Source organism: Ranitomeya imitator, chromosome 6 (assembly GCF_032444005.1).
Source record: "Ranitomeya imitator isolate aRanImi1 chromosome 6, aRanImi1.pri, whole genome shotgun sequence".
NCBI classification, from domain to species: Eukaryota; Metazoa; Chordata; class Amphibia; order Anura; family Dendrobatidae; genus Ranitomeya; species Ranitomeya imitator.
In genome coordinates this window covers 109,883,890-109,902,783 of record NC_091287.1, presented here as the reverse complement: position 1 = coordinate 109,902,783, position 18,894 = coordinate 109,883,890, and the positions used below count along the sequence as shown (strand labels likewise).

Here is an 18,894-nt window from a genome sequence, read left to right as displayed (position 1 = left end):
GGAGACATCGCTGGATCGGCGTGTGTGACACCGATCCAGCGATGTCTTCACTGGTAACCAGGGTAAACATCGGGTAACTAAGCGCAGGGCCGCGCTTAGTAACCCGATGTTTACCCTGGTTACCATGCTAAAAGTAAAAAAAAACAAACAGTACATACTTACCTACAGCTGTCTGTCCTCCAGCGCTGCGCTCTGCACTCCTCCTGTACTGGCTGTGAGCCGGAAAGCAGAGCGGTGACGTCACCGCTCTGCTTTCCGGCTCACAGACAGTACAGGAGGAGTGCAGAGAAGCAGAGCGCAGCGCTGGAGGACAGACGGCTGTAGATAAGTATGTACTGTTTGTTTTTTTTTTACTTTGACGCTGGTAACCAGGGTAAACATCGGGTTACTAAGCGCGGCCCTGCGCTTAGTTACCCGATGTTTACCCTGGTTACCGGCATCGTTGGTCGCTGGAGAGCGGTCTGTGTGACAGCTCTCCAGCGACCAAACAGCGACGCTGCAGCGATTCGGATCGTTGTCGGTATCGCTGCAGCGTCGCTAAATGTGAAGGGGCCTTTAGTGTATGTAATCTTTTGACTTTGCAGTATGTAATAAAAATGCCTTGAAACATTCTCTCTCATTATTCTGGCATTTGGCAAATATTAATACTTAGAGTAATCCTAATTGACCTACAACAGGAAAGGTTTATTCTGATTTCATGTCAGATATTCTGGCTTCAACTATAAGTGACAGTCGGCGATACTCTGGCAGAGTTTGATGCAAATGACATTAGCATAATCAACCCGATTCTCTGGCATGAGACAATCGATGGTCCTGTCAATGAGTTCTCATAGTAACTTATGCCTATAACTACATTAAAGCAGAAAGTAAATCCATTAAATGCCGGCAAAATACAGAACTTCTGTGTTGATGGTGTGTACTGTAATATCATGATCATTTAAAACGTAGAGATCCTAATCCTGATGAAACGGATTTAAAGAGTACATTTAATTAGTTTAAATATCTCCTTAATGTACACCATTCTCCGGCAGCTCTAGAATTAATGCTTACAATACAGCTCTTGCCAGTTGAGACACAGGTGAATTAAGTGATGAGGGCCATTTTATTACATTCTTGGAGAATCACTTTCAGTTGAACTGGATCTTACCAGAGATCTGTCTCTGAGAGTACTGTCTTCTTCCCCTGCATAAGGTTAACCAATCATAAGCAAGCAGCAACACACATGGGAGAAAAGAACATGTCCTCCTGTCTTCACTTATCTTTGCAGCTACTGTATAGAGATACAGCAGAGCTGAGTTGTGTATCATTACAAACACTTCTAGATCTAACCTCTCAGCAGTTAGTGAGCAGGCAAGGAAGATCCGACAGCCCAGTGAGAAGAGGTTTGACAGGTTTGTAAGAATACATTACTCAGCTCTGCTCTAACTCTACACAGTAGCTAGAGATCAATGTGGAGAGGAGTTCATGTTCTTTTCTCCCATGTGTGTTGCTACCTGCTTATTACTTATCTATTTTTTTTCTCTTTAATATTGACTACAAAGGACTGATGCGTTTACATGTGGAGGATGTGATTCCAGCATGGAATTTGTGGCGGTAAATTTTCCACTACTAGTAGTGGTTATCTCTTTTGTTCTACCGCCAAAGGAACATCCAAGAAGTTCAAGCAGGTGCCACTAAATTTGCTGCTAAATCTCATATTCATAGTGTTAGCCTCATTTAAATAGGTAACAAAAGAATAAAGACTCTTTTCAGAACATGTCCAAAATCTAATAATATCATAAATAACCAAAATAACTGATGTATATACTGTATAAAGGGGCTTGTCAAAGTAAATCTGTAAGTGTCTTCATATATCACTAAGAACAAGTTTGCATACATACGTACATACATACGACAGGAGTACTCTTGAAAGTAAATATAATTTGTTTCCAAATGTAAGGCATTATGAGTTAAAATGAAGTGAAGGGATTCATACATTAAATTAATATAATGCTTGTTTTCTTTCAAGAATAAAGGCGGACCTGGATGCTCCTGTCGTAGGTGTGCATGTATGTAAACTCTCTACAGTAATAGACACTACTTTAAAATCAGGCTGCCATGTGAACTATCTTAGAATGCACCAAAAAAACAACGGTATCTTTTATATAAGATAGAATATTTTTAAACAATGGCTTTAATAACCAATAAATATATTCACAAAGTGGTTCTGTAATAGAAGCCACCCCTTCTCCACTATATGACGGCAAGGGGATTGATTGAGGCTTTTATATACCTTTGGTAAGAAATACCAGCATGGCTGCCAGGCAAACAAACGACAGCCATTGTTGGGCTGACACCTATCTCTCCCGACTCCTCTATACACAGAAACGCTCATTTTGCCAAGCACCCCTTTATTCTCTTCAAGAGAGCCACTATACACACTCGCCGAGAACAAAAGGATCGCCATTCTGAAATTATACAGTGGGGCAAAAAAGTATTTAGTCAGTCAGCAATAGTGCAAGTTCCACCACTTAAAAAGATGAGAGGCGTCTGTAATTTACATCATAGGTAGACCTCAACTATGGGAGACAAACTGAGAAAAAAAAATCCAGATAATCACATTGTCTGTTTTTTTAACATTTTATTTGCATATTATGGTGGAAAATAAGTATTTGGTCAGAAACAAAATTTCATCTCAATACTTTGTAATATATCCTTTGTTGGCAATGACAGAGGTCAAACGTTTTCTGTAAGTCTTCACAAGGTTGCCACACACTGTTGTTGGTATGTTGGCCCATTCCTCCATGCAAATCTCCTCTAGAGCAGTGATGTTTTTGGCTTTTCGCTTGGCAACACGGACTTTCAACTCCCTCCAAAGGTTTTCTATAGGGTTGAGATCTGGAGACTGGCTAGGCCACTCCAGGACCTTGAAATGCTTCTTACGAAGCCACTCCTTCGTTGCCCTGGCGGTGTGCTTTGGATCATTGTCATGTTGAAAGACCCAGCCACGTTTCATATTCAATGCCCTTGCTGATGGAAGGAGGTTTGCACTCAAAATCTCACGATACATGGCCCCATTCATTCTTTCATGTACCCGGATCAGTCGTCCTGGCCCCTTTGCAGAGAAAGAGCCCCAAAGCATGATGTTTCCACCACCATGCTTTACAGTAGGTATGGTGTTTGATGGATGCAACTCAGTATTCTTTTTCCTCCAAACACGACAAGTTGTGTTTCTACCAAACAGTTCCAGTTTGGTTTCATCAGACCATAGGACATTCTCCCAAAACTCCTCTGGATCATCCAAATGCTCTCTAGCAAGCTTCAGACGGGCCCGGACATGTACTGGCTTAAGCAGTGGGACACGTCTGGCACTGCAGGATCTGAGTCCATGGTGGCGTAGTGTGTTACTTATGGTAAGCCTTGTTACATTGGTCCCAGCTCTCTGCAGTTCATTCACTAGGTCCCCCCGCGTGGTTCTGGGATTTTTGCTCACCGTTCTTGTGATCATTCTGACCCCACGGGGTGGGATTTTGCGTGGAGTCCCAGATCGAGGGAGATTATCAGTGGTCTTGTATGTCTTCCATTTTCTAATTATTGCTCCCACTGTTGATTTCTTCACTCCAAGCTGGTTGGCTATTGCAGATTCAGTCTTCCCAGCCTGGTGCAGGCCTACAATTTTGTTTCTGGTGTCCTTTGACAGCTCTTTGGTCTTCACCATAGTGGAGTTTGGAGTCAGACTGTTTGAGGGTGTGCACAGGTGTCTTTTTATACTGATAACAAGTTTAAACAGGTGCCATTACTACAGGTAATGAGTGGAGGAAAGAGGAGACTCTTAAAGAAGAAGTTACAGGTCTGTGAGAGCCAGAAATCTTGATTGTTTGTTTCTGACCAAATACTTATTTTCCACCATAAAATGCAAAAAAAATGGTAAAAAAACAGACAATGTGATTTTCTGGATTTTTTTTTCTCAGTTTGTTCCCCATAGTTGAGGTCTACCTATGATGTAAATTACAGACGCCTCTCATCTTTTTAAGTGGTGGAACTTGCACTATTGCTGACTGACTAAATACTTTTTTGCCCCACTGTACATGCAGGCTTCTTATTCCCACCAACATCATCTGTCGGGGGAGAATCAGGAGACCCCCATACACATTAGACTGTTGGTCGAGCCTATCGCTATCGAACATTATTCTAATGTGTATGGCGATCTGAAGGGGGCATTTACACTCAACGTTTATCATGAATGAGCGCTCCTAGGATCCCTCATTTCCCAATCACAGATCACTGATCACCCAACAAATGGGCTAAACGATCAATTGGATGGAAATAACTGACAGTGCGCACTGTGATCCGAGCGCCGTCTGTTATCGGCATTGTAATTAATAGAAGCTTGGAAGATATTTTTTATCAGATCAGTGAAAAACACTAATGGTAAAAACTGACAATTGACTAAATAGTGATGAAAATGTGATCCGAAACACTGGTGAGCGACTGCGTGTTTTAACGTACGGGTAAAATAAGGGCAGTCTGAATGAGGCCTTGGACAGTATGTCTTGTTCAAGAATATATGCTGGATGAGAACAGGTAGCACTCGATAAAGTGCTCACCTTCTATACTGGTAATTGTATAGTATAAGGCATATCACTTTTAAGCACATGTGACGTGTGGCAGACTTCCCTGAGTTTTCACTTGCAGATATGCGAGAACAGCAGGCTCCGAATAGGTACAAGAAGAAAACGGTCAACCCGGGCCGCCAATGTGTAAGAGGAAAACATTTATTTCATTTACTTGATTACACGGTAACATTTTTCGGCGCATGAAGAGACTCTCCAGGCTATTTGATCACTTAGTTCAGACCCAACTGACATGTACGATAAAAGGTGTATTCCTTCGTTCCTTTGGGTCACTTCACGCACCAGTACCGGATGTGACTGCATTTCCTTAGTAAGGGCTGGTTCACACTGAGCTTCCAGATAGTCTGTCTGAACCCCCAAAATATAAGATTAGATGTAACCCCTGACGGACTCATAGACTATGACACAATCGGAGTGAGGAAAGCTTAGAGGTTCAATACAATAAATTAGGTCACGGCGGAGGGTCTGTATGGCGTATTTCGATGTTGACACACAAACTTCAATTAGCCCCCGAGAAAGAAATCAAAGGGTTATTTTTAAGACTAAAAGAACAAACTTTTAATCACTGCTTTGTAGATGAAATTCACATCCGCAACCCCATCCAACAAGTCTCTTCCCACCTCTGTCTTTAGAGAGCTCAAAGTGACTGAGGGCTAAAACACATTAAAATGAATTAAGCACAGCAGTTGTTTAAGTAAAATGGCGCAACATGTTAATTGAATGAGTTACCAGGGGGATTTGTTATTCACCGTAATCCTTTGAACAGAAAATCGCCTTTTTTCTTCAGTTCCCGACTTTGTCCTTCTTTAGCTGACAAAATAATTAGAATTCTGTGATTGCGCTGCTGGTGTAGATATACATTATCAGAAGTGAAATAGCCAGGCCTGTAAGGAATATGTAATCAGGAGTGCTCCATCACCACAAGGTCCTCCTCACAAATGATCCATTACCATGCAGACATTGCAATTTCACATTTTAATCTCTTAGAAGGAAAATGTAAATAAGTATAGTCTAGCCGAGGAGGGTGTCTCCCATTCATTACATTGGGGAAAAGCCACAAATCCTTAAAGGGCAGTGTCTACAAAAAGCCTGTTATACAAAACGCTAACAAACGTACCTGTCCCTACTGATACACCTGAAGAAAAGCATGGTCTTAATGTCCTCATCTGCACAACCAGATAAAACGGCTGTTGTAGCATATACCAGGCTTACAAAATTCAGGAAGAGCCCAGATCCGCATCTTCTGGAGCTTGCCATCCAATCTCGGTGGTGATTCAATTTTGTCAGTATTATGTCAGCACTATAGGAGCTAGAACTCCCTTTTCAACACTTCCCAGCATGCATTACTCTCACTATTGCCCACCCCTAAAGAAAAGTCCCCCTCTATGTCAATTTACAGTCTGATAGACAGGAGAACAGAGACAGAAACTTTTGTCTTGGCTCCTTTTCTTTTGTTTAGGGCTCGTGCACATGGCCATACATCTCAGACGCTTGCCATCTGTAATTTTCATGGAGTCATGATATTCTATGGGGCTGTACACATGTCCGCATTTTTCAGCAGAAAAGAATGGTCCAGAGGCATGTCCAATTTCGATCCAAGTATTGAATCAAAATCCGCAATGCAAGCCTATGGGATTGTGGAAAACATCAAACCGTACTTGGATGACTCAGTCCGATTTTCATGGACTGACTGAATGGAGGAGGTGGAAAAACTTTTTTTCTCTCTCTACATCCGAGAAAAACTGATGTCACTCTGATCAGAATCTGATCAGAATAATTGGATTGCTGTTCTCAGATGGAGAAAGAACAATCAAGTGACACTACCCTTGACTCTTTTATATTAACTTGTCAGTGGTATGCTAATGGTGATTGAGGCTATATATATATATATATATATATATATATATATATATACATGTGTTCTTTTTTATTTTTTTTAAGTTTTGTTCCCCAAAATTGCTTCTGTACTTGTGTGACCTGGGAGCATTACAAGTCTTGTATCGAATTATGCAGCCATAAAAATGTGCGTGTTCCTGTGACCTTTTACAGAGGTGCATTATAATATACAGGCATCACTTGATGTACACAGGCAATCATCTCTAAACATATATATATGTAGGTATATATACAGTGTATATACAGTTATATGAAAAAGTTTGGGCACCCCTATTAATCTTAAGCTTAATGTTTTATAAAAATTGTTTTTTTGCAACAGCTATTTCAGTTTCATATATCTAATAACTGTTGGACACAGTAATGTTTCTGCCTTGAAATGAGGTTTATTGTACTAACAGAAAATGTGCAATCTGCATTCAAACTAAATTTGACAGGTGCATAAGTATGGGCACCCTTATCATTTTCTTGTTTTAAATACTCCTACCTACTTTTTACTGACTTACTAAAGCACTTTTTTTTGGCTTTCTAACCTCATTGAGCTTTGAACTTCATAGCCAGGTGTATGCAACCATGAGAAAAGCTACTTAAAGTGGCCACTTGCAAGTTGTTCTCCTGTTTGAATCTCCTCTGAAGAGTGACATCATGGGTTCCTCAAAACAACTGTCTAATGATCTGAAAACAAAGATTGTTCAACATAGTTGTTCAGGGGAAGGATACAAAAAGCTGTCTCAGAGATTTAACCTGTCAATTTCCACTGTGAGGAACATAGTAAGGAAATGGAAGAACACAGGTACAGTTCTTGTTAAGGCCAGAAGTGGCAGGCCAAGAAAAACATCAGAAAGGCAGAGAAGAAGAATGGTGAGATCAGTCAAGGACAATCCTCAGACCACCTCCAGAGAGCTGCAGCATCAACTTGCTGCAGGTGGTGTCACTGTGCATTGGTCAACTATACAACGCACTTTGCACAAGGAGAAGCTGTATGGGAGAGTGATGCGAAAGAAGCCGTTTCTGCAAGCACGCCACAAACAGAGTCGGCTGAGGTATGCAAAAGCACATTTGGAGAAGCCAATTTCTTTTTTAAGAAGGTCCTCTGGACTGATGAAACCAAGATTGAGTTGTTTGGTCATACAAAAAGGCGTTATGCATGGCAGGCAAAAAATACAGCATTCCAAGAAAAACACTTGCTACCCACAGTAAAATTTGGTGGAGGTTCCATCATGCTTTGGGGCTGTGTGGCCAATGCCGGCACCGGGAATCTTGTTAAAGTTGAGGGACGCATGGATTCCTCTCAGTATGAGCAGATTCTTGACAGAAATGTTCATGAATCAGTGACAAAGTTAAAGTTACGCAGGGAATGGATCTTTCAGCAAAGCAATGATCCAAAACACCGCTCCAAATCTACTCAGGCATTCATGCAGAGGAACAATTACACTGTTCTGGAATGGCCATCCCAGTCCCCAGACCTGAATATCATTGAACATCTGTGGGATCATTTGAAGAGGGCTGTCCATGCTCGGCCACCATCAAACTTAACTGAACTGGAATTGTTTTGTAAAGCGGAATGGTCAAAAATACCTTCATCCAGGATCCAGGAACTCATTAAAAGCTACAGGAAGCGACTAGAGGCTGTTATTTTTGCAAAAGGAGGATCTACTAAATATTAATGTCACTTTTCTGGTGGGGTGCCCATACTTATGCACCTGTCAAATTTTGTTTGAATGCAGATTGCACATTTTCTGTTAGTACAATAAACCTCATTTCAAGGCAGAAACGTTACTGTGTCCAACAGTTATTAGATATATGAAACTGAAATAGCTGTTGCAAAAAAAACTATTTTTATAAAACATTAAGCTTAAGATTAATAGGGGTGCCCAAACTTTTTCATATAACTGTACATATACTTTCAGGCAAATGATGTTGTGTTTGGAAGTCAGTGAGTTATGCTGGCAACTTACGATGGGACCGGATTGGAACCATGACTATATGTCTATGAATGTTGTTTTTTCATTCCTTAACAATAATAGCAGATATTATCTCCACTTAACTTACATTCTTTGGACATTCCCACTTCAAAGCACCTCTGTAGTCTGCAGTACTGGCAGCGATTCCGTGTCACTTTATTGATAACACAGTTCTTTTCCCTGTGACATGTGTAAACCATATTCTTCTGGATGCTCCGCCTGAAGAAGCCCTGTAGTGAGAAAGGCAGACAAGGATAAATAATAATAATAATCTTTATTTTTATATAGCGCTAACATATTCCGCAGCGCTTTACAGTTTGCACACATTATTATCACTGTCCCCGATGGGGCTCACAATCTAAAATTCCCTATCAGTATGTCTTTGGAATGTGGGAGGAAACCGGAGTGCCCGGAGGAAACCCACGCAAACACGGAGAGAACATACAAACTCTTTGCAGATGTTGTCCTGAGTGGGATTAGAACCCAGGACTCCAGCGCTGCAAGGCTGCTGTGCTATCCACTGCGCCACCGTGCTGCCCAAATAAATAAATTCGTTAAATTTCGTTAAAATTCGATAAATGCTTCGTTGGTCACATCACAGATTGTCCTATTAAGGTAATTAAATGCCATTACATGGAAAAAGTTGGATCATGTGACTCTTCGGTATCATATGAAAAATTAAAGGCTGTGTATCATTTTCCATGCTGTTTGGAGTAGGACACTTCTTCTGTGTCAAAGTATATGGAACAGCTTATGATGTGGAGTTACGAAACTGATACTGGAGTACTGGCTGTCTGTAGGAGACTAAATGATAGCTCTCGACAACCAGACAAAGGTTCATCAAGAGTTTAACTAGTTATATACTAGGACTATATTTAGAAGCCTATATTAAGTTTTCCTGTTACCTGTGATATGTTATAACAAGGCTAAATACTTAATTAACTTTAAGAATATTCCACTTCAAATACCAAGTTCGGATGAATAAAAAATGTTTTGATATCTCTTTGATACTGATGACAACGGCAGTAATGATGTATAAGCACACTTCTAGTTTTGCTACAGAACCACGTATTTCCTTCATACCCCTCAGCATCAACATTTTCATGTACATGTGTGCGCACTAAGGTGACCATAAAACTTACCAATCTAGCGCCAATGGGGATAGCCACTCTGGAACACAAACTACACAAGCACAAATAACAACTGCCCACTTATGACTTGGTGACAAGTCTCCTTTAAAAGGGTATATTCATCATACACATAACAGCTATCTCCAGAATGGGGTCTCCAGATTCTGGTGACACAACAACTGTGACTAAAAGGTGTCCATGAATGCTTGGCTCTCTCCACTCACTTGTACTGGAGGTCTGAATCAGGGCCGGACTGGCCATTTGGCATTCCTGGCAAATGCCAGAAGGGCCTGTCTGGTTGTGGGCTGCCTTGTGTGCTACTTTGTTAACAGAATCAATGTTCTCAAGACACCCATACTGTTAACAGTTGTGACGGAGCACAAAGCCGGTCACTCCGTCACTTACCTCAGCATGCCGTGGGTATAATTAGAAATATTGGTCTTGTAGTAATTCTTCCTTTCCTCCATCCAGGGCAATATTAGTAATATATCCCATCTAGTTATTGGGGACGGGGACACCATGGGCCTGTGTGATTTCAAATGCCAGGACTGAATTTCATCCCCAGTCCGGACCTGGTCTGAATACAGCCGAGCACTCTCATTGATGTGAGCAGAGAAAGCCGCCCAGACACCAGACAGGGTGGGGAGTTCTACACCCCTATTCTGGATGTACATGCTAGTCCCAGGGCTGAATATGCCAAAGGGCAGGATGATAACCTTTTCACTCCACAAGCTTTCTCTATATAAAAATAACAAAATGAGCCTTAATTATCCCCTGACACTCCTGAATTGTATCTCTACCACTGGTCTTTGTTGGCATGGCTAGTGCAGGGACATAATGACTATAGCAAATAACCACTGCAGCCAATCAATGGGCTTAGGAATCTTGTGCCATCCATCCACATTGTCATGACCACTGAACTCAGCGATTGGCTGCAGGGGATACATGCCATAATGGTGATAGGCACAAGGTCAGGGCACAGCTCTGGAGCAGCAGGCAGTAATTAAGGCTCATTTTTATCAACATGGAAATGTAAATGAGCATAAAGATGATCATAAAAGTATAAACTGCTGTTAAATTAAGGGCAGTAAGGGCTGAATCAAGCTCTGTCAGGTTGCTCACCACCTCTCCAATTAATGAGTGTGGGGGGGTCAAAATCTTTAAAGATAATCTGACCGTCCATAATAGTACCATTACCATAATGCTACAGTACTTTAAAATTCACATTAGTGCTATAGCTCCCATTTATAATGTAAGCACGATGGCAGCACGGTGGCTCAGTGGTTTAAATGCCACCAAGGACAACATCTACAAGGAGTTTGTATGTTCTCATCGTGCTTGCGTGGGTTTCCTCCGGGTTCTTTGGTTTCCTCCCGCACTCCAAAGACATACTGATAGGGAATTTAGATTGTGAGCCCCATCAGAGACAGTGATGATAATGTCTGTAAAGCGCTGTGGAATTAATGGCGCTATGTAAGTGAGTAAAATAAATAAAATAATGGAAATCACAATGCTCTGCTGAATCCATCCTGATATGATAGATACCACTGGCATCATAAGCAAGACTGTATTGACTCTATTGACTTATAATACTGTGTGCACTTTTGGTCTCCGATGTATAAGGAGTAGGGATGATCGAACAGCATTGGATAAGTGCTTCTCTGAATAGCTATAGTGCTTACCGAATCGCTGCATCGGGAACCCGGATACCTGGAGCGCTCTCGACAATCAGCTGATCGGCACCAGTGCTGCATGTGTCGCGGCTGGTCACAGTCACAACACACAGGCTCTCCATGCAAGTGACTGAAACAGCTGTGACACATGCAACAGCGGCGACAAACAGCTGATTATCAGGAGCGCTCCAGGTATCCGGGTTCCCGATGCAGCTATTCGGGAAACACTATCGCTATTCGGATAAGGAGGGAGCTGAAGCTATTCGATAATCCCTAATAAGGAGGACACTGCTGAACTTCAGTTGGTGGTGAGAAGAGCGACCAATATTATTATGGGAATGGGTGAACTGCAATACCAAGACAGGTTATTAAACTTGGGGTTGCTTAATTTGCTCATGGGGTTTTTGCCTTCCTCTGGATCATCATGTTAGGCTATAGGTTGAACTCAATGGATTTCTGTCTACATCAACCTAAAAAAACTATAAAAATTATAATTGAAGTCTATTGGTTCTACCATGTTTTCTTTCATTTTGACAAAAAGAATAGGACTGCATCCATTCCATCTAATAACTTTGAACGGACAATCTCTCTTGAAGCAATATGATCAGGGCCATAGGTATCGTTATGTACAGTATATTTAGTGTTCTGCAGTGACTCTCCCTTAGTATGCAGTATAATTACGTACTGCTCATAGGAAGTACATGATTGCTCTGTTCCAACTCCCATAATGGTCGCTTGGTCAGGTTAACTTATTGGTGAAACTAAACCAAAAGAACACTCATGTAAAATGGATATGCTGTACCATAAAACTAATAACAATATACTTATTAGATGCATTTTTTTCATTTGGCACTAATAGTTAACCACTGGATAATGCTGAAGAGCAAAGGTTAGAGCACGAGTTAATTACGGTACATTGACCTACTATTGACTATTCTCTAAAGACAGAGCTGTATGGGGCTTTCAGTTCTGCTTCGTTCACAATCCATATTCCACTTATATCTTATCCTGTGATCGGATCAATAAGGTCACTCATTTGTTCTGTAAACCTTAACAAGTACAGTAGAAGACTGGCGTCCTTATCGGCTTACGTACTTAACAACTTTACACAGCTCAGCTTGGCCTCACATTCACAGAGCTTGAACTGAGCCTGCAAAAGTCCGCTATTGATGAAACTATCACAGCTTCTCCGACTCCCATAAACCTGCCTTCCACAGAATCACGTAGATACCATTCCGCCCACATCCCATTTCATTGTGTTGTAAAGATTCACAGCATAGCATAACAATGAGCAACAACAAACATGGTGGGATTCTTGTCCTGGAACAGATGCAGAGAACTTGCAGAACTTGACGTTGACCCAGTACTAAATGTTACACTATGTCAGGGAGCGTATGACTCCACCACTGAAGGTCAGGTTCCACAAAAGGTGGCAGGCAGCACTAGCAGAAGCTAACTCTGCTACAATGGTAAAAAAACGAATCTACCTCCTACCACATCATGACCCACTAAATCTTATTCAAGTTGCATCAACAGCTTGAACAAGGAATCCATGGTGCCTGCAATAATATGGTGACCTATAGGCTTCTTCTTTCTCAGAAATTTCTTCCTGACCTCCCACAACTGTGTACATACATAATAAATGCTGCCAATGCATTACAATATAATACCAATGCAGTTTCTAATCATCTTGAGGTCAAGTCGTAAATATGTAATCAATGTTGCCATCTTCTAAAGTGTAGAAGTTTAACATCAACTTCTATTAATTCCTCAGCAAACAAATCAACTTGAACAGTAGGTCTCTTATTTACACTTTGGTCTATGACCACCTGATGCCACTTGCACCATGATGCTTGCAGAGGGTGACTTCTCGGGTTTGTGATATATTGTAGCCCCTTACTTCTGCCAAGCCCAGCACCTCCTCAGCTGCAGTATGAGTTTTTGACCTTAGACCAAGCTGCGGGGTGACCTATCTGCAGTACATTCATATAATATGGGCTACTATGAACCTGCAATCGCAATACGCATTAGCTCCCATGGACAACAACCTCTCTTAAGCTCACCAGCCCCTTTCTCTCTCTCCCTGAGTGCCGCCTCTGAGGGATTCCAAACTCCAAATCTCTTACTCTCCGTCACAGGGCACAACTCAACCTTGGACCTCTTGAAGTGTCAGTCACTCTTTAGTCTCTCTGTCACAGGGCACAACTCAACCTTGGACCTCTTGAAGTGTCAGTCACTCTTTGCTTTGATTGAGCCCATCGCCGTGCTCTTGCATGACTGCATAGGTCCAGACCTTTGCCCTCTCTAAAGTCTACAACATCTGTGTCTGAATATAAGTTGCCAAAACTCATACATATATGGATGTAGCCCAAGCCCACTTACAGACACTGAAGTGCAACACTTATGGTGTCACGAATCATTCTGTTAATTTAGTACAAGGTACCAGAACAATGAGAGTCTACAACCAGTACTTCCTAATCTTGCAGGACGGCATCCAGAAATTCCATTCTTTGTGTCACCAACTTTCACAGGAAAAGGTACAGTGGCGCTGAGGGAACAGTTTACCAGCTCTTTAAATGGGTTGTCCAACACTAGACAACCGTTCCCAAAAGCATAGTCTACTGCATAAAATGACACATAAAAGTGAACACTTACAGTACCTCGTGGACCAGTACTGCTCCTACAATTGGTCACTAGTTGACTGCAGAGGTCACATGAAGTACCATAACATTATCATGAGACAGCGAGAGACAGTGGGGAGATCACAAAAGCAGCACTGGTCCAAGACGTAAGTGTGCAGTGTTTATTTTATGCAGCAGAGAGTAGCTATTGAGAAGGTGTTGTCCAGTAATGGACAAACTCTTTAACCTAAATCCTAGGACCTGACTGGCATTACTTGATCCTGTGAACTGTGGTCTGCAGCCTACATAAGTCACACATACTATGCATCAGGTCACTCACACATACGGGTATGGGGTCTCCATAAGAAAATTCTATAGTAATCAGCCCCAAATCTAATGTCCTAGTGGCCACCAACTAACAAAGTTCACAAAAAAAGTCTTAAATTCTTCAGCGCACTGCTCTAATGGATTATTGCAAGCACTCTAAGGATACCATGTATTTATCCAGGTCTGAGTACAGGGTATTCTTCCTCGGATGCAGTCACAGCTCCTAAGTCTGGTATTACAGAGCAGTCTTGTCAATGAAGTCAATTAGAACCAACCAGAGAAAGCATACTGTCTAATTAAAAAGGTTACACAATGTTTCTAGTACTAAATTTATTTTCATCTTGTTACTAGAGCTATATATGATACCACAACATATATTCCCTATATCCCCATGCTAAACACTGCATTAATACAAGAGCACCAAATATTTCTAAACACCAAGAGAGTAATTTTTCATTTTATATTTATCTCACATGCCCTTCAGAGGGTGAGGCAATATTTTGTTTAAATAGTAAGGCTACTTTCACACTAGCGTTAACTGCAATCCATCACAATGCGTCGTTTTGCAGAAAAAACGCATCCTGCAAAAGTGTTTGTAGGATGCGTTTTTTCTCCATTGACTAACATTACGCGACGCATTGCGACGGATTGCCACACATCGCAACCGTCGCGCGACGGTTGCGCCGTTTTTCGGCCGACCGTCGGCCGCAAAAAACGTTCCATGTAACATTTTTTGCAGCCGATGGACCGTCTTTTCCAACCGCGCATGCACGGCCGGAACTCCTCCCCCACCTCCCCCACCTCCCCGCACCTCACAATGGGGCAGCGGATGCGCTGAAAAGCAGCATCCGCTGCACCCGTTGTGCGGCGGAGGCAACGCTAGCGTCGGTAACCTCGGCCCGACGCACTGCGACGGGCCGGGCCCGACGCACTGCGACGGGCCGGGCCCGACGCTAGTGTGAAAGAAGCCTAAGAGAAAATAAACTTAAAGAGGTTGTACACTAATTTTTCATTAATGACCTATACTTAGGATAGGTCATCAATGTATGATGGGCCGGGGTCCAACAGCCGACACCCCCGCCGATCAACTGTTTTCGGTATTGCAGGCAATGGCCTCTGGCTGGAAGTGCTCACTGGCGGAGCTGCTCTGTCTTCTGCAGGGTATTACACATCCACCTCCTACTGATGTGCAGTACTAAGTTGAAATTAAAAAACAAAGCACAGTTATAATCACCTTTACGCCTAATCCACTGAAGCCCATGTCACCTGTAAAACCCAGAAAATAAGAAACAACCATAATACTTACTTTTATGCCTAATCCACACAGATGACAGCGTGGGAAACAGCTGATGTTAGGGGTACCAATCCTAAACAGTAACACCTACCTGGAGAAGTGTTCAGGGTCTATGCATGGACAGAAGGTGGCATAGCTACCTAGACTTGCAGTGCTGCGGCCCCTGCTGGTATAAACTCACATGAACTCGAGCGTGAGAAAAGATTCAGAAAAATTCCCACGCTAGAGTTCATATGAGTTTATGTCAGCAGGGGGTGCAGCACCGCAAGTCTAGGTAGCTACGTTCCCCTGCTTCCCATTCATTCCCCAGTTTTTCCAGGCAGGGACAGCTGCATTAGCAGGCTCCTGCTTGTAAAATTATTTAACCCCTTCTGATGGATTTACAGCGTGGGACATGACTGAACGACGGAAGGTATGGGATATTGTTGTTTTTTTATTTTAACTTTGTTTCAGGTGACAAGGGTCTTCAATTGGATTGAGCGTTTAATAAACTATTACAACACCATGTGTCTTTATTTCATTAAAATAATTTTTTCCTAATGTGTGTGCGTTTTATTAACCATTTACTACTATTGGATTAATAATGGATAGGTGTCTTATTGACGCCTCTCCATTATTAACCTGGCTTAATGTCACCTTACAATAGCAAGGTGGCATTAACCCTTTATTACCCCATATCCCACCGCTACAGGGGAGTGGGAAGAGAGTGGCCAAGTGCCAGAATAGGCGCATCTTACAGATGTGCCTTTTCTGGGGTGGCTGGGGGGCAGATGTTTTTAGCCGGGGGGGCAATAACCATGGTCCCTCTCCAGGCTATTAATATCTGCCTTCAGTCACTGGCTTTACCACTCTGGCGGAGAAAATTGCGCGGGAGCCCACGCTAGTTTTTTCCGTTATTTAACCCTTTATTTTAACAGCTAGAGCCCCCAAATTTTGCACACAGACATTTCTAACATTACTAGTGAGGAATATGTAAAAAATAGGGATATGAAATGGTTTACTGTATGTAAACCATGTCTTATATCCTGTCGGGTTTGGGAAGGAGATAGCAAAAGCCGGCAATTGAATTACCGGCTTTTCTGCTATCTAGCGCTGTATGAAATATAAATATATGTATATACAGTGGGGCAAAAAAGTATTTAGTCAGTCAGCAATAGTGCAAGTTCCACCACTTAAAAAGATGAGAGGCGTCTGTAATTTACATCATAGGTAGACCTCAACTATGGGAGACAAACTGAGAAAAAAAAATCCAGAAAATCACATTGTCTGTTTTTTTTAACAATTTATTTGCATATTATGGTGGAAAATAAGTATTTGGTCAGAAACAAACAATCAAGATTTCTGGCTCTCACAGACCTGTAACTTCTTCTTTAAGAGTCTCCTCTTTCCTCCACTCATTACCTGTAGTAATGGCACCTGTTTAAACTTGTTATCAGTATAAAAAGACACCTGTGCACACCCTCAAACAGTCTGACTCCAAACTCCACTATGGTGAAGACCAAAGAGCTGTCAAAGGACACCAGAAACAAAATTGTAGCCCTGCACCAGCCTGGGAAGACTGAATCTGCAATAGCCAACCAGCTTGGAGTGAAGAAATCAACAGTGGGAGGAATAATTAGAAAATGGAAGACATACAAGACCACTGATAATCTCCCTCGATCTGGGGCTCCACGCAAAATCCCACCCCGTGGGGTCAGAATGATCACAAGAACGGTGAGCAAAAATCCCAGAACCACGCGGGGGGACCTAGTGAATGAACTGCAGAGAGCTGGGACCAATGTAACAAGGCCTACCATAAGTAACACACTACGCCACCATGGACTCAGATCCTGCAGTGCCAGACGTGTCCCACTGCTTAAGCCAGTACATGTCCGGGCCCGTCTGAAGTTTGCTAGAGAGCATTTGGATGATCCAGAGGAGTTTTGGGAGAATGTCCTATGGTCTGATGAAACCAAACTGGAAAGGTTTGGTAGAAACACAACTTGTCGTGTTTGGAGGAAAAAGAATACTGAGTTGCATCCATCAAACACCATACCTACTGTAAAGCATGGTGGTGGAAACATCATGCTTTGGGGCTGTTTCTCTGCAAAGGGGCCAGGACGACTGATCCGGGTACATGAAAGAATGAATGGGGCCATGTATCGTGAGATTTTGAGTGCAAATCTCCTTCCATCAGCAAGGGCATTGAAGATGAAACGTGGCTGGGTCTTTCAACATGACAATGATCCAAAGCACACCGCCAGGGCAACGAAGGAGTGGCTTCGTAAGAAGCATTTCAAGGTCCTGGAGTGGCCTAGCCAGTCTCCAGATCTTAACCCTATAGAAAACCTTTGGAGGGAGTTAAAAGTCTGTGTTGCCAAGCGAAAAGCCAAAAACATCACTGCTCTAGAGGAGATCTGCATGGAGGAATGGGCCAACATACCAACAACAGTGTGTGGCAACCTTGTGAAGACTTACAGAAAACGTTTGACCTCTGTCATTGCCAACAAAGGATATATTACAAAGTATTGGGATGAAATTTTGTTTCTGACCAAATACTTATTTTCCACCATAATATGCAAATAAATTGTTAAAAAAATAGACAATGTAATTTTCTGGATTTTTTTTTCTCAGTTTGTCTCCCATAGTTGAGGTCTACATATGATGTAAATTACAGACGCCTCTCATCTTTTTAAGTGGTGGAACTTGCACTATTGCTGACTGACTAAATACTTTTTTGCCCCACTGTATATGTGTGTCTCACTGATATATATATATATATATATATATATATATATATATATATATTTAGACTGTATATATGTTTTTACTAATATTTGAGGCCATGGATCCGTTCTATGTCCGTTTTGCAAAGCGGCGAGATTTTGCCGTACGGATGCCATACGGATGTCACACAGATAATTTGATGCGAGGAAATTGCATCCTCGCACTGCACACGGATCACTGTTTTGTAAACGTTTGTGCGATTCTCGTCCGTGTAAAACGGACTGTATTTTTATACGCTGTGTGTGTCCCCGGCCTTAAGGTCAGAATGGTTGGGGACCACTGTTCTATGGAAATGGAAGGGGGAAGAGTGAGAAAGATAATGAGAAAACAGGCAAAGGGCATTACGACAGGCTGATTTTGCTGAAGTTAGTGAATAACTTAGCTTAACCTAGTGCTGTACTCACAGGCACAATGCTCAGTGCTGCTGTATAATCTCCTACTTGCTGCTACTACTGAATATGTGCTAAACAGAGAAAGAGACTCAGAAATCCATCTGTTTCAGTGCATGGTGTATAGAAGACCGATCAGTCAATCTCCAACTGGTCCAGAGATAGAGCATGCAGAGTGGAATACTGGTGAAACGTGCAGGATACAAATCATACAATGGCCAGCA

At 42.1% G+C, this 18,894-nt stretch overlaps 1 protein-coding gene across 6 annotated transcripts in view; it reads right to left on the bottom strand.

Moving 5' to 3' along the window:
- Nucleotides 1-18,894, bottom strand: part of RARB (retinoic acid receptor beta) — a 985,731-nt gene that overhangs the window by 147,710 nt on the left and 819,127 nt on the right. For all 6 annotated transcript variants that reach the window (XM_069730000.1, XM_069729996.1, XM_069729999.1 and 3 more), the window contains one exon: nt 8,559-8,700. In XM_069730000.1, coding sequence (XP_069586101.1) covers nt 8,559-8,700 — 142 coding nt within the window. The remainder of the gene's footprint in view (nt 1-8,558; nt 8,701-18,894) is intronic.